The 13,762-nt window shown below is 45.4% G+C and overlaps 1 protein-coding gene across 1 annotated transcript in view; it reads left to right on the top strand.

Annotated features, from left to right (window-relative positions):
• Window positions 1-9,729, top strand: part of LOC140714192 (polyunsaturated fatty acid 5-lipoxygenase-like) — a 68,483-nt gene extending 58,754 nt beyond the window's left edge. Inside the window, exons 11-14 of the mRNA XM_073025100.1 lie at window positions 2,705-2,826; window positions 4,659-4,759; window positions 5,927-6,097; window positions 8,161-9,729. Coding sequence (XP_072881201.1) covers window positions 2,705-2,826; window positions 4,659-4,759; window positions 5,927-6,097; window positions 8,161-8,340 — 574 coding nt within the window. The 3' untranslated portion in view covers window positions 8,341-9,729. The remainder of the gene's footprint in view (window positions 1-2,704; window positions 2,827-4,658; window positions 4,760-5,926; window positions 6,098-8,160) is intronic.
• The last annotated feature ends 4,033 nt before the right edge of the window (window positions 9,730-13,762 follow it).

The raw sequence follows: 13,762 nt of genomic DNA, 5'->3' as shown, positions 1-13,762 counted from the left end.
CCTTTGTTAAAGAGCCACATCAAATGGCAGCCGTCAAGATAAAAGGTCTTAGAATAAAGAGGTTTGTGGCAGAATGGGTAGAGAACTGGCTAAGTACCGGGCAGTCGTGGTTAGGAGAAAACAACTATCCTTTTTTCTGGAGGGGGAACAGAGACTGGATGAAGACTTTTCCTGGTCAATATGATTTCCTGGACTTGGGTGGACCAGACATGATTTCCAAGTTTCCAAATGACGCAAAACTTTGGGAGAAGTGGCCTGTAGGGAGAATGGACAAATCCCGGATCAGTCACAGCTGGAGGGCTACATATCCTCCCAACAACCTTCTTCAGGCTTTAGAGACTGTGCAGGGAGCTCCACCATGATGAACTGGAATTGGAATTGGTTTATTATTGTCACATGTACAAGGTGCAGTGGAAAGCTTGTCTTGCATGCTGTTCATACAGATCAATCCTGTACACAGTGTGTTGAAGTAGAGCAAGATAAAACAATAACAGAATGTAGAATGAAGGTTAATAGCTACAGAGAAAGTGCAATGTAGCTAGATATTAAGATACAAGGTAGATTATCAGATCAAGAGTCCATCTTATTGTACATATTCAATATTCTTACAACAGCAGGGTAGAAGCTGTCCTTGAGCCTGGTGGTATGTGCTTTCAGAATTTCGTTTCATCTGTCCAATGGGAGGGGTGTAAGAAGAGGGAATGTCCAGGGTGGGTGGGGTCTTTGATTAAGCTGGCTACAGAGACAGCAAGGACTATTTCAGGGTTGAGAGATGGTTGCTTTGCAGACAGATTGCAGAAATGCAGCGTTGTTCCCTTTGGAACAGAGAAGGTTGTGAAGGAATCTGTTGGAGGGATTAAAATCATGAAGATTACAAAGTAAAGAGGAACAAACTTTACCCAGCGAGGTAGGGATGTAGAATGTAGGGAATTGCAAAAAAAAGCTAAAGTGATGTGAAGAAAGTTTCTGCATTAAGTGATAGAATCAAAATCAGATTTAATATCATTGGCATATGGTATGTTGTTATGTAGCAGCAGTACATTGTAATACATAATAAAAACTGTAAATTATATTAAGTATATTGTTATTAGAAAGTTAAATAAATAGTAAAAAGAGAAAAAATAGTATTGAAGTAGTGTTCTTGGGTTCAATGTCCATTCAGGAATCACATGGCAGAGGAGAAGTAGCTGTTCCTGAATTGTTGAGTGTGTGCCTTTAGGCTCCTGTACCTCTTCCCTGATGATAGGAATTAAAAGAGGGCACATCCTTAATGATGGATGCTGCCTTTTTGAGGCATCGCTCCTTGAAGATGTCCTGGATACTGGGGAGGCGAGTGCCCATGCTGGAGCTGACTTGAGTTTACAACTTTCTGCAGCTTATTTCGATCCTGTGCAGTGGCCCCTCCATAGCAGAGGGTGATACAGACAGAAGTAATTGGGAAGTGAATATACTGCTGGGCAGTAATGGTAGCAGATCTAATGTAGAATTCAAAAGGGAGCTAGATAAATATCTAAAGGACAGGGGTTTTCAGGGCTGCAGGGAGTGGGACTGTTGATTTCTCCAACAGAGGCAGTGGAGATAAGGTGTGAAGGTGAGGACTGAGCGAGGCTAAGTAGGAGTCTGGGATGGAGGGAGTTCAGGAGTGAGGAGGGGAGGGGAGGGGGAGATCGGGACTGTGAGTAGATTGGAAGTGGGGCAGTGGTGGATTAAGGCTACATCCACACTAGACGGGATAATTTCACGTAAAAACGATAGGCGTCCGCACTAGCCGTTTTTAAAAATATCTCTGTCCACATTGAAACGGATATTTTGGTGAATCTCCTCCTGCTGCGCATGCGCAGGACACATCTACCAAAAACAAACGACATGTTTGGTGTTGAATCTTGCTGTGAAAGACGGTGTGTGTTTGTTCAGTTATAAACGACGGGCAGCTGTTGGCTCTCGCGCAGGAGGACTTAAAACTAAAAAAAATACTGGAGCGTATGGAGGCAACTGACAGGGAGTTCATGGACAATATGACCCAGCTGATGATGAACATTGAAAAACTGACGAACTCTGTTGCATTAATAAAGCCCCTTGTTCAATGTCTAAAACATGTCTGCATCAGTATTATCTTGTATTTCCATACAATGTTACATTAGGCTGTTACACATCTATTGTCAGAGAAGTATTTGCATAAGTAGGTAAACCACCTTCATACAAGCAAGGACAGAAAACAGGGCAAAGTGAGAATACTTATTTATTCAGTAGGTTATGGGTCAAAGTATTTGGTGAGTACACTTCTAACTCTTCTGGCTTCAGTCTCGTTGCTGTCTGTTCTGAAATTGTTAGGTTGCATTCAAGAAAACAATTAAATGGCATGCTGTCGCGAGCATCTGTTCTGGCAAGTCATGACAGCATTCTCAGATTTCTCCGGTTACCCCATCCACACTGATCTGCCCAAGCGGCATTTTCAAAATTACACACCCTGGAGAGTGTTTCTGAAAAGCTCTGGTTTCGGGGGAGGAAAACACTGTTTTAGTGTGGACGGAGAGTAAAAAAATGAAGAGAAAAAGCTTTGGTTACGGATTTATCCGGTGTAGCGTGGACGTAGCCTGAGTGTGTGCAAGTGGGGATAATGGATAAGGAATGGGGTGAAGTGTGTCTTTCAGATGTTCCCAGATTACTGCTGTGCATTTCAGGAATGCTAATTTCTCTTCAACAGCTTTGTCACAGAGGTGGTAAACATATATTATGATGATGATGAGGCTGTCCAAACAGACAATGAATTACAGGCCTTTGTGAAGGATGTGTTTGTCTATGGACTGAAGGACAATAAAAGTACAGGTAACTCTTGCTGTATGTCACATACCAGTATTTGTTTTACTTCCAGCTTAAAAATAGTGGCCCCTATTTGGCCTGAATCTGGTGACTGCATGTATGATTTTGATGTGGAGTGTCAGGGAGCTGTTCAAATGCAGAAGATCTCCCAGCTGAGCCAGGTCCCTGCAGTGATTACTGCCAACGTGCACACTGACCAGGCCAGGACTGTCCCATCACTCTGCTGGAGTTCAGTCGGATCTCAAGAAATAGTTGCAGATTCACTTCCCTTTGGCAAAGTTGCCAGTTGCTTTTCCTGGGGAAGAGTAAACAAAACCCCCCTGGTCACTGAATGCCAGTGTGTGACTACAGCCAGGAGGACTCCTAGCCGTAGAACACAACAGCAGCACCCAAAACCTCCATCACTGTCCACAGAGAGCACGCCAGACGCCCAGGATCAATGTGCGCCACAGTAGTGAGTGGGATGTTCAGCCCAAAGTGTTTCTGCTGTCCTCTTAGAACACCCATCAACTACCTTCATTACTTGCCATTCAAAATATTTTTTCACCTTCCAAGTTATTGCTGAACCTCCATCCACTACTCTGTCAAGTAGTGCATTCCAGATCATAATTCACCATTTAAAAGTTCTAGTTCCCAGTTATTGATCCCTCTTCCAGTAGAAACACTAAAACCTTCCCTGATTTCATACACTCTTTTTTAACCTTTTCACTCCTGTTTCACTCCACCATTCAGGGTTGCTCCTTCACCTAGCCTCTGGAATTATATCCCCAAGGGGGTTCCTTAATTACCCAGCTCTTGGCCAATTCATTGATCTTCTGGCCAAGTATTTTCTATGTAGCTGGGCAATATCACCCTTGTGCGGTGCATTGGGATATTTAGTTTTGGAATGGGACCTACAGCCAATCATGTCCACACTGACCACCAAACATCCAAACAGAAACCCCGTTCTTCCTCTGGGATCTCCATCAACTCCCCGACTCCACCCGTCTGAGGTCCCCTGACACCCACTTCTACCAGAGGCAATCGACATGGACGGTTAACCTCCTCACCTGTCTTTGGGATGTGGGAGGAGGTCAAAGATAGGCTTCAGAAATACAAGGTCACTGGGTTCTCCACCTTCCCAAGACCTTCTGGCTGGATTAACCCTGCTACCTCAGTCAGTATGCAGCCTGGTCATGTCTCAGGGCTGTTACTTTCTACTCCAACACTGAGTGACTGCAGCAGTCTCCATACCAGGCACAGTAACTGACCTACAAAAAAGCTGGATGAACTCAGCAGGTCGGGCAGCATCCGGTGAAATGAGCAGTCAACGTTTCGGGCCGAGACCCTTCATCAGGACTAAAGAAGGAGGGGGCAGGGGCCCTATAAAGAAGGTGGGGAGAGGGTGGAAAACCAATCAGAGGAAAGATCAAGGGGTGGGGGAGGGGAAGCGGGGGGGATAGGCAGGAGAGGTGAAGAAGGATTCTAAGGGGAAAGCACTATGGGTAGCAGAAGAAGGCAGAGTCATGAGAGGTGATAGGCAGCTAGAAGAGGAGACAGAGTATAGGACGTTGACTGCTCATGCAGAGGTGCAGAGGTGGCGAGAGTAAAAGCTTAGGAACTGGTGGCGGAGAATACGGGTCGCTGTAACTCAGCAGACTTCAACCAGCTGAGTCAGCAGCAAATGAATCTCGGATCCCTGGTCTCCAGAAACTACTCTGTTCAAAAATATTCGTTCAGAATAACCTCAGGGATTTAACTGAATAGATTAGCCATCCCATCACTAATATCACATGACAAAAATGTAAATGTCTTTACATTTTTGGTAATTAGAAAAATATATTTTCTCCCTCATACAGGATTCCCTAAATCAGTGAAGACAATCCAGAAGCTAATCGAATACCTGACCGTCATAATATTCACCACCTCCTGTCAACATGCTGCAGTCAATTTTGGACAGGTACTGAATCAATTCCCAGATTCCTGGTTGTATTGTCCTGATTTGGACAACTGTGAGACGGAGAACCCCTGTATTTTGTGTTGGTATCAGGCGAGACTCCAGCTGCAGTCGGAGACAAGGTCAAAGTTGAAGTTAACGAACATGACTCAAGGAATAAATGTAGCTCAGGGTTGCTTCTGTCACGTAGGGCATTGGGTAATAGTCCTTCAGGACAGCAGACTCACTCCATGCCCAATGGAAAAGAGCTTAATCAGTTGTGGAATGAGCAGTTAAATTGTAATTCCAGCCCTTTGTTAGCATCTGGGGCCATTTTAATTTCCTTTGTGTGGAGTTCTAGTCCCATCAGTAGATGTCCACAAAGAGATTGTCCTACATTTAAGGCTTGTGGCTCCCATAACTGAAGAGTGAGCGGGGTGTTTCTACAGCTGAAGGGAAGTGGTGGAGGAGATGGGGTGACATTTCTCTCTGTAGGGAGAAACAGAACAAGAGGGTTGGGAACAAGTAAAAGCAGGAGTGGGGGGTGGGGTCGGTGCCAGTCTGGAGTTCAAGCACGTCCCAGGTCTTACCAGGGGGAGGAGGGGTGGCACCCGATGTGGGCCTCTCTGCTAAAGGAGACTGAGAGGTTAGTTTCTATTCCAGCTTTGTCTCCAGTGGGTAACTTCAGCAGTCTGCCTACTGCAGCTTAGAATAATTTCCTGCCCAGAATTATGCATGGAAGTAGTTGTCACAGGAACACCAGGCAGTCTGACATGTAGAAGGAGAATGGCTGGAAGCACAGAGTGACTGTCGTCAGAGTTTCTTCACATCATAGTCCTCCTGGGCTAGATGGAGACTCAAGAGTTGACACTGCAGCATTGTTGTTCCACGGTTTGATCATGGGACCCCAACAGTCAGGTGAGGTGGCACATCTGCTTCTCCCCAAATGCTAGTAATTCATATCTGGAGGTCACCAGTGAATCCAGACTCCTGGCCTTAGATGTTAAACCCAGCACACTGAGGTAGAATGAATGGTGCATGAAAAAGGGAGACAGGACAGTGCGGATCACGATTGTGAAAACGTTTGGTGGGAACTCGTCAGGGCTCCTAGAGCAGGGAAGTGCCTCCTTTAGAAAGGACATCCAAAACTGAGGTCAAGTTCCTCAACATGCATGTGTTCTGTGTTCACAGTATGACTGGTGTTCATGGATCCCCAATGCTCCTCCCACAATGCGATGCCCTCCACCCTCCAAGAAGGGGGTTGTCACTGTGGAATACATCATCGAGAGTTTACCGGACAGGGGGCGATCGTGCTGGCATTTGGGCGCAGTGTGGGCACTCAGCCAGTTCCAGGACAATGAGGTAACCCATTATAAGTACATGCCAGAGACATGACTCCAGACCTTCACAGTGCCTCACAGCCTGGACTCCTCACTACACTTCAGGTCACTACCAATTAGACCATTGTTAGGCAATACAGCCCATCGAATCTGCCACACCATTTAATCATGTCTGACTCATTATCCCTCTCAACACCACTCTCCTGCCTTCTCCCAGTAACCTGTCCTTGAAAATCAAGAACATGTCACCCTCTTCTTTAAATATACCCAATCACTCGGCCTCCACAGCAGCTTGAGACAATGAATTCCACAGATTCGCCAGCACCAAAGTTCTCAAGATCAAGTTCAGATTATTGTCATTCAGCCAAACACAAGTGTACTGCAAATGAAACAACATGCTCAGCACAGTACTTAGAACTCACACACAACACAAAGTTATATTAACAAATCATAGTATATGACACAAAGTAAAAGGTAAACAGTACAAAGCTTCTGGTGCTTCATACGTGATGAGACCTGGGAGGTGGTAGGGAGTTCAGTAGTCTTACAGGCGGGGGGAAGAAGCTGTTTCCCATCCTCACAGTTCTGTCCCAATGCTACCATATCTCCTGTGTGATGGAAGGGGTGCAAAGAGATTGTTGGACAGATGGGAGGAATCATTTTCAATGCTAAGGGCCCTACGTACATATTTGTCCCGATAAATATCTCTAGTGAGTGGGAGAGAGACTCTGATCATCCTCTCTGCAGTCCCTGCAATCATTAGTAGGGCTTGCAGTCAGATGCCTTGCAATTCCCAAACCAGATGGTGAATCAGCTAGTTAGAGTTCTCTTGATGGGGCTCATTCAAAAATAGGTTAAAATGGGGGGAGGGGAGACTCACTCACCTCAATCTCCTCGAGAAGTGGAGATGCTGCAGTGCTTCCTTGACCAAAGAGGTAGTGTTGAGGGATGAGGTGACATCGTCCATTATGTGCACTCCCAAAAACGTGGTTCTTTTAACTCCATCTGGTATCAGCTGAATCCCGCAGCAGAATCTCAGTCACCTCCGGATCCCATCACTCCCGTCCTCCTTGGGCTGTCCATCATCCGTACACATACTGTCCATAGCTCAACCTCCAACATCCGATAGATATCCTCCCTAACAGCATGCTGGCTCCCTCCTCCCCGTCACACCAAAAACACAGCCATGTTACACTCTGGGCTAGTTTTGTACATACAACTGACACGGCAGGCTGCAGTGCAAAGTGAATCTGATAGTCGATAAACAAGAGAATAAAAATCAATCTTTCTCCCTTTCCTTATTCCAGTTCTTCAGTTTCCCTCCTCTCCTTTCTCTTCCCTCACCTCCATTCTCCCTCAACCTTTCTCTCTCTATCCTCCACTTCCTAACTCAGCTACACCTCAACTATTCATCCTTTTTGTTGAGAGGACCCTCTGTTCCTGGCACACTGTACTGTCTCTGGACCTCCAGTCCCTTCCCTCTTCCAGCAGCTCTTCCTCCCTCGATATTCTTTCCCCTAAAAAGCTGAGGTATTTTCCTGCTCAGAGAAGGGTGAAGTGGATGAGTCCACTGCCTGTTTAATCCTGACCCCAGTGTCAAAATTGTGCATGGATCCTAATCAGAGATTCCTGCGCAGTATTTAAATATGAAGCGTATTTGAGTATTGATCATGATTAAACAATAACTTGATCATAATGTTCTCACCTTTGTTATCAAATCTCTCCATGATTTGTCCATCCAATCTCTGCGATCTTTTCCAACCCTATAATCCTCAGAACTATATGCACTCCCTTACAATTCAGTCTTAAAAGTTTTCTCAGTGAGGTCATCCCCCCCCCCCCCCACCTTTACAGGCTTTACCACCAGTTGCCTGGCCCATCTCTGGAATTTCCTCTGTAAATTCTTTGTCTTTCTCACATTGCTTAAAGCACGCTCTCTGACCAAACCTTGCCCACCTGCCTGCTTACTTATCTCCTCAGTTAACTTCCCTGTGCAGTGCTTCAGGGCATTTTGCTGCTGAGTAAATACTTTCTGGTGATAATCAATGACCTGAGTTCAAATGTTTATGATCTTTATTTCTTCAGCTGTTTCTTGGAATGTATCCTGACGAACACTTCATAGAGAAACCAGTCAAGGAGGCCATGGAAAACTTCCGGATGAATCTGCAGGAAATTTCACAGCGCATTGCAGAACGTAACAAGGATAAGAAATTGCCGTATTACTATGCATCTCCAGACAGAATCCCCAACAGCGTGGCAGTGTAGGGGTGGGTCAGTGTGGGACTGGCACTGCCTGCTGTTAGATGTCTGTTGCCTGCTTTGTTCTCTTTCAGTCAGCAACCTGTAGGAAAGGGCCCCATCTAGATCTTTGAACAGCCTTCTGCTTAAACCCCGGTGAAAAGGTGTGAAGTGGAACCCGCAGCACTGCCGGACTTCGATGCTCAGGACCCCGGGTGTTTCCTGTCAAACTTGCAACCAGTGTGAGCCTCTCCTCATCGCTGACCGACAACCATGGCAAGTTTCACACCTCTGGCTAGCGACATCTGAAAATGTAAAAGATTGCCTTTTCTTGTCACATATACACCAAAACATACCAGTGAAAGACGTCGCTTACGTCGGCTGCCCACAAGTGCGGCCGTGCTTCTGGCGCCAACATAGCGTGCCCACAGCTTACTGACACTAACTCGTACGTGTCTGGAAATGTTGGAGGAAGCCAGAGCACCCGGACGAAAAAGGGAGAACGTACAAACTCCTGACAGGCGGCGGCAGGAATTGAACCCCGATCTTGTAGCTGGATCTGTAAAGCACGAGGCTGACTACTGTACTGCCCCTGGGCCTTGTTATTCCAACCTTGTTGATGCTTAACAATTCTTCTAAATTTGATTTGCGTGTAAAGGGAATTTAAATTTCATTTTTATTGGTATTGGTTTATTATTGTCACACGTACTGGGATTCAGTGAAAATCTCTTGCACGCTGTTCAGACAGATCAGATCATTACACACAGTACATTGAGGCAGAACTAGATAAACCAGCAACATACAGAATAAAGTCAAGTCAAGCCAAGTTTATTATCACTGAACTATACACATGTATACTGTTGAACAAAACACTGTTTCTCTAGACCAGGGTGTAAAGCACAGTAACACACAATAATTTAGGAAAGTAAGAGCAAAGTCTACAGATGAATTACACATAAATAAACAAAGTAAAGTGCATAAATTAAATATTATCAGGTACAGAACAAATTATCCAGTGACACTTCAAATAGGATGCGGGGATGCGGCAGTGAGTTCAGAAGCTTGATGGCATGAACAGCATCTATGGAGGGCAGTTGATATTTCTGGTCAAGACCATTCGTAAGCCTGGGTTTTCAATTTCCCTCCTTAGATGCTGACTGAGTGTGAGTGTGTGTGTGCACGTGTGGTGGTAGTAGTAGCAGTAGTGGGAAAGGGGTTTGTTATTGCCTGCTGCGTGTTGGATGTACGTTGGTGCATTGTTCTGCATCTTCTGGGCATGTTATATTGGCACTGGAATGTGAGGCAACACTTGTGGGCCGTCCCCAGAACATCCTCAGCTTGTATTGGTTTACTTCACTGTCTATTTTGCTGTAAATGTGATTAATAAATAATCTGATCTCTTATTTCTTCAACAAACTGAGTTTGCAATTAATGCACCAACCAACTATACAAAAGACTGAAATCGCTCAGCGTGTGTACTGTCCAGCCATTCCAGGCTGCTTGTGGCGGAAGGTGGCAGAGTGGGAGGAAGTTGAGAAGCTCCAGATTTCTGTCCCTTTTATGTGAAAGGTGTTTACTGGTGTTAGACCAGTAATTTTTAGTTATGCCTCCTTATTTAAAAATCCTTTTCTTCTTCAACCACTCAGTTCAATTGACCTCCATCTTTAGGACCCAATGTTACACAGAGCTGGTCTTCACAAGCAAAAGATTCACCGCAGACTGAACGATTGCAGAGAGAAAATGCTGGGCCCAGCAGCTCATGCAGCCTTTGTGGACAGTGAAACAATTTCCCTCTTCACGCACTGACTGACCTGCTAAATCTTTGCAAAATGTTCTCTTTTTATTTTGAGATTTCTAGCATCAGTTACACCAGGAGGAGCTGCACTATTACCTCTTTCTGATAGGTATACCCACCCCATGTGCCAGCGCCCAGACCAACGCTGACTCTGACCAGCTGCAACATAACTTACAGCATCTGCCCATCTCACCAGGGTGGGAAAGATATTCTGGAAAGCACTTCTGGTTAAAATTACAGATGTGCAATATATGGCAGGCCCCTCTGTGTTAACTCTATGGGCTGGGAGATTGAGAGACTGTGTAATACTGTGGCACCGTGGGAGACTTCTGCCAGTCAGTGCAGGGGGATGGGTTTTTTTGAAGAAGCCCATTACCTTTCATCAGTAATTGATGAACACCCAGCAGCACAACATTGTCCCAGTGGCATCTCTGGGAATAGTCTATTGATTAGGGTCCTCTGTTAAACAATTGCTCAGGATTAACCTCAATTGAGATTGATGCAGCAGTTCCCAGACCTTTGCAAGCGCACAGTCCATGAAGAGGAGGCTGACAATCTTTTCCCATCACAGCCATCCCGAGGGCAGAGGGCACTGTGGGTGAGACTCTAACGTGTGCAGGAAGGATCTGAAATGGAGGGACTCTCTGACTGCTGGTCTTAAGTCTTCCTGCTTGTTGGTGAGTTCTGGTCATGGGGCATTCCATAGAACATTACAGCACAGAAACAGGCCTTTTGGCCCTTCTTGGCTGTGCTGAACCGTTTTTCTGCCTAGTCCCACCTGGGCCATATCCCTCCATACATCTCTCATCCATGTACCTGTCGAAGTTTTTCTTAAATGTTAAAAGTGAGCCCGTATTTACCACTTCATGTGGCAGCTCATTCCACACTCCCACCACTCTCTATGTGGAAAAGCTCCCCCCCCCCCCCCAATGTTCCCTTTAAACTTTTCCCCCTTCACCCTTAACCCATGTCCTCTGGTATTTTTTTTCCTCCCCTAGCCTCAGTGGAAAAAGCCTGTTTGCATTCACTCTATATATACCTATTGTAATTTTATATATCTCTGTCAAGTCTCCCCTCATTCTTCTATGCTCCAGGGAATAAAGTCCTAACCTATTCAACCTTTCTCTGTAACTCAGTTTCTCAAGTCCCGGCAACATCCTTGTAAACCTCCTCTGCACTCTTTCAACCTTATTAATATCCTTCCTGTAATTCGGCTAAGTGGTTCTCACAGTCTGCTCACAGAACAATCCGAAAGTATTCATTGTGTCACACAGAGCCTACAGGACTCATCATGCTTACAATGGCCTGATGGACATGATCCAAGGTGGTTTCCTGAAATAAATTTTCCACAGAGGATAGTGAGTGTAGAAAGCTCCAACTGAATGTATCCCCTTGGGAAAACACCTTGTAGTCTAGTTGGAAATATTAATGTTTAGAAGGAGCAGATGAACTGTCCAGAAGATCCATCCACCCTTTAACTAGGAGCGAATACAGGGCTAATTCTTTAACAGTGTGTGTGTGTGGATGGGCATGAAGCAGCCTGGGACCTCACATCACGAGGATCATTTACAGTGAGTGGCAGCAGTGTAGGGAGGAAGGTGTGCAGTAACAGTGAGGGACAGAAGTTTTGGGAGGAGGGGTGAGGAACATGAGAGAGTGTTCAAAAGAAGTGAGCGGGGCAGTCTGGACATCCTGTGCACCACAGTTCCTGAGGAGACTTCGAACTTTACATAATCAGGTACTCAGAAAGGGAAAATAAAAAAGTCAGTTTTTAGTGGAGCGGTCATTGTAGGAATGGACTACTGGTAGAGTGGGGAGCTCAGGCTTTGGCGAGGAGAAGTGAAGGCTGTAGGTAGATTTTTTCATTTAATTTTTCTCTCTCTCTCATTGCACAGATAGAGCAATGGGAACGCCAGGCAGGCTAGTGGGATGCTGCTCTTATGGGATGTGTCCCTGATGACTACACCTGCGAGAAGTGCAGCCAGATGCAGCTTCTTACAGACTGTGTTAGGGAATTATAGCTGAAATTAGACAAACGCTATCATTCAGGAGGCTGAGCAGTTGATCAACTGGACATACAGGGAAGCAGTTACACCCAAGGTGTAGGACAAAGAGAACTGGATGACCATCAAGTAAGGAAAGAGATAGGCAGTCAGTGCAGAGTATCCCTGTGGCCATTCCCCTCAACAACAGGTGTATCACTTTAGATACTGTTGGGGATGACCAAGAAAAGGAAAGCCACAGCTGTCAGGTCTCTGGCGCGGAGTCTGGCTCTGTGGCTCAGAAGGGAGGGGAAAGTAGATAAGTCAGTAGCAATAGGGGATTCCCTAGTTAGAGGAGCAGACAGTAGATTATGTGGACATGAAAAAGACACCCAGATGGCATGTTATGTCCCTGTTGCTTGAGTCAGGGATGTCTCAGATTGGTTCCACAGCCTTCTATAGGGGGAGAGTGAGCACTCATGGTATATATTGGTACCAATGACACAAGTAAGAAAAGGGAGGAGATCCTGAAGAAAGAACATGGGGAATTAGGTAGAAATCTGAAAAGCAGGACTTCCAGGGTAGTTATGTCTAGATAGCTGCTAGTGCCACATGCCAGTGAGGGTAAGAATAGGATGAATTTACAGATGAATGTGTGCCTGAGGAATTCGTGCAGGAGGCAGGGTTTCAGATGACCTACAAAAAAGGACAAATTATGTGAACTCAAGGGAGACCAATGTCCTTGCAGGCAGGTTTTGCTGGAGTTGTTGGTGAGGGTTTAAACTAATTTGGCAGGAGAATGGGGACCAGAGTGATAGGATAGAGGATGTGGCAGTTGGTGGGCAAGCAGATGCAGTGTTTAGTGAGACTGTGAGGAAGGACAGCAGATGATAGAGCAAAACTCCAGACAGTGGGATAAATTGAAGTGTAATGTGGGAGCAAAATTGAAAAGAGCAATGAATACAGGAGATAAGATGTTATGTTGGAGTGCACATAGTATATAGAATAAGGTAGATGATCTTGTAGGGCAGTTAGAGACTGGCAAGTATGATGTTGTGTGACACACTGAGCAGTGGCTGAAAGAAGATCAGAGTTGGGAGCTTAGCGTCCGAGCACAGATATTGTGTTGAAAGGATAAGCAGGTAGGCAAAGAGTGTGGATGGCTCTGTTGGTAAAAAAAAATTCTTAGAAAATGGTGATAAGAGGTGTAGAATTCTTATGGGTAGAGTTAAGAAACTGCAGGGGTAAAAACAGTTTGATGGGGGTTATATACAATCCTCCAAACAGTAGCCAGGATGTAGGATACAAATCACAATGGGAGATGGAAAAGGCATGTAAAAAGTGCAATGTTAAGATAGTAATATGGGGAATTTCATTATGCAATAGATGGTAAAATCAGGTCAGTGCTGGATCCCAAGAGGGTGTATTTGTAGAATGCCAAAGACGTGGCCTTTTAGAGCAGCTTGTAGTTGAGCTCTCAGGGAAAGGCAATTCTGGACTGGGTGTTGTTCAGGGAGCTTAAGATAAAGGAACCCTTTGGAGGCAGTGATCATTATATGGTGGAAAACCTCAGCAGGTAGGCAGGATCTGTGGTGAGAAAAGTTAACGTCTCACATTCCCACCACTCTGTAAGCTGTATGTACTTTATCCCTGTGACCCTGTGGGTTTCCTC

This window comes from Hemitrygon akajei, chromosome 21 (assembly GCF_048418815.1).
Source record: "Hemitrygon akajei chromosome 21, sHemAka1.3, whole genome shotgun sequence".
Taxonomy (NCBI): domain Eukaryota; kingdom Metazoa; phylum Chordata; class Chondrichthyes; order Myliobatiformes; family Dasyatidae; genus Hemitrygon; species Hemitrygon akajei.
The sequence above is the reverse complement of the archived record's forward strand: the minus strand, read 5'-3'. Positions and strand labels throughout refer to the sequence as shown.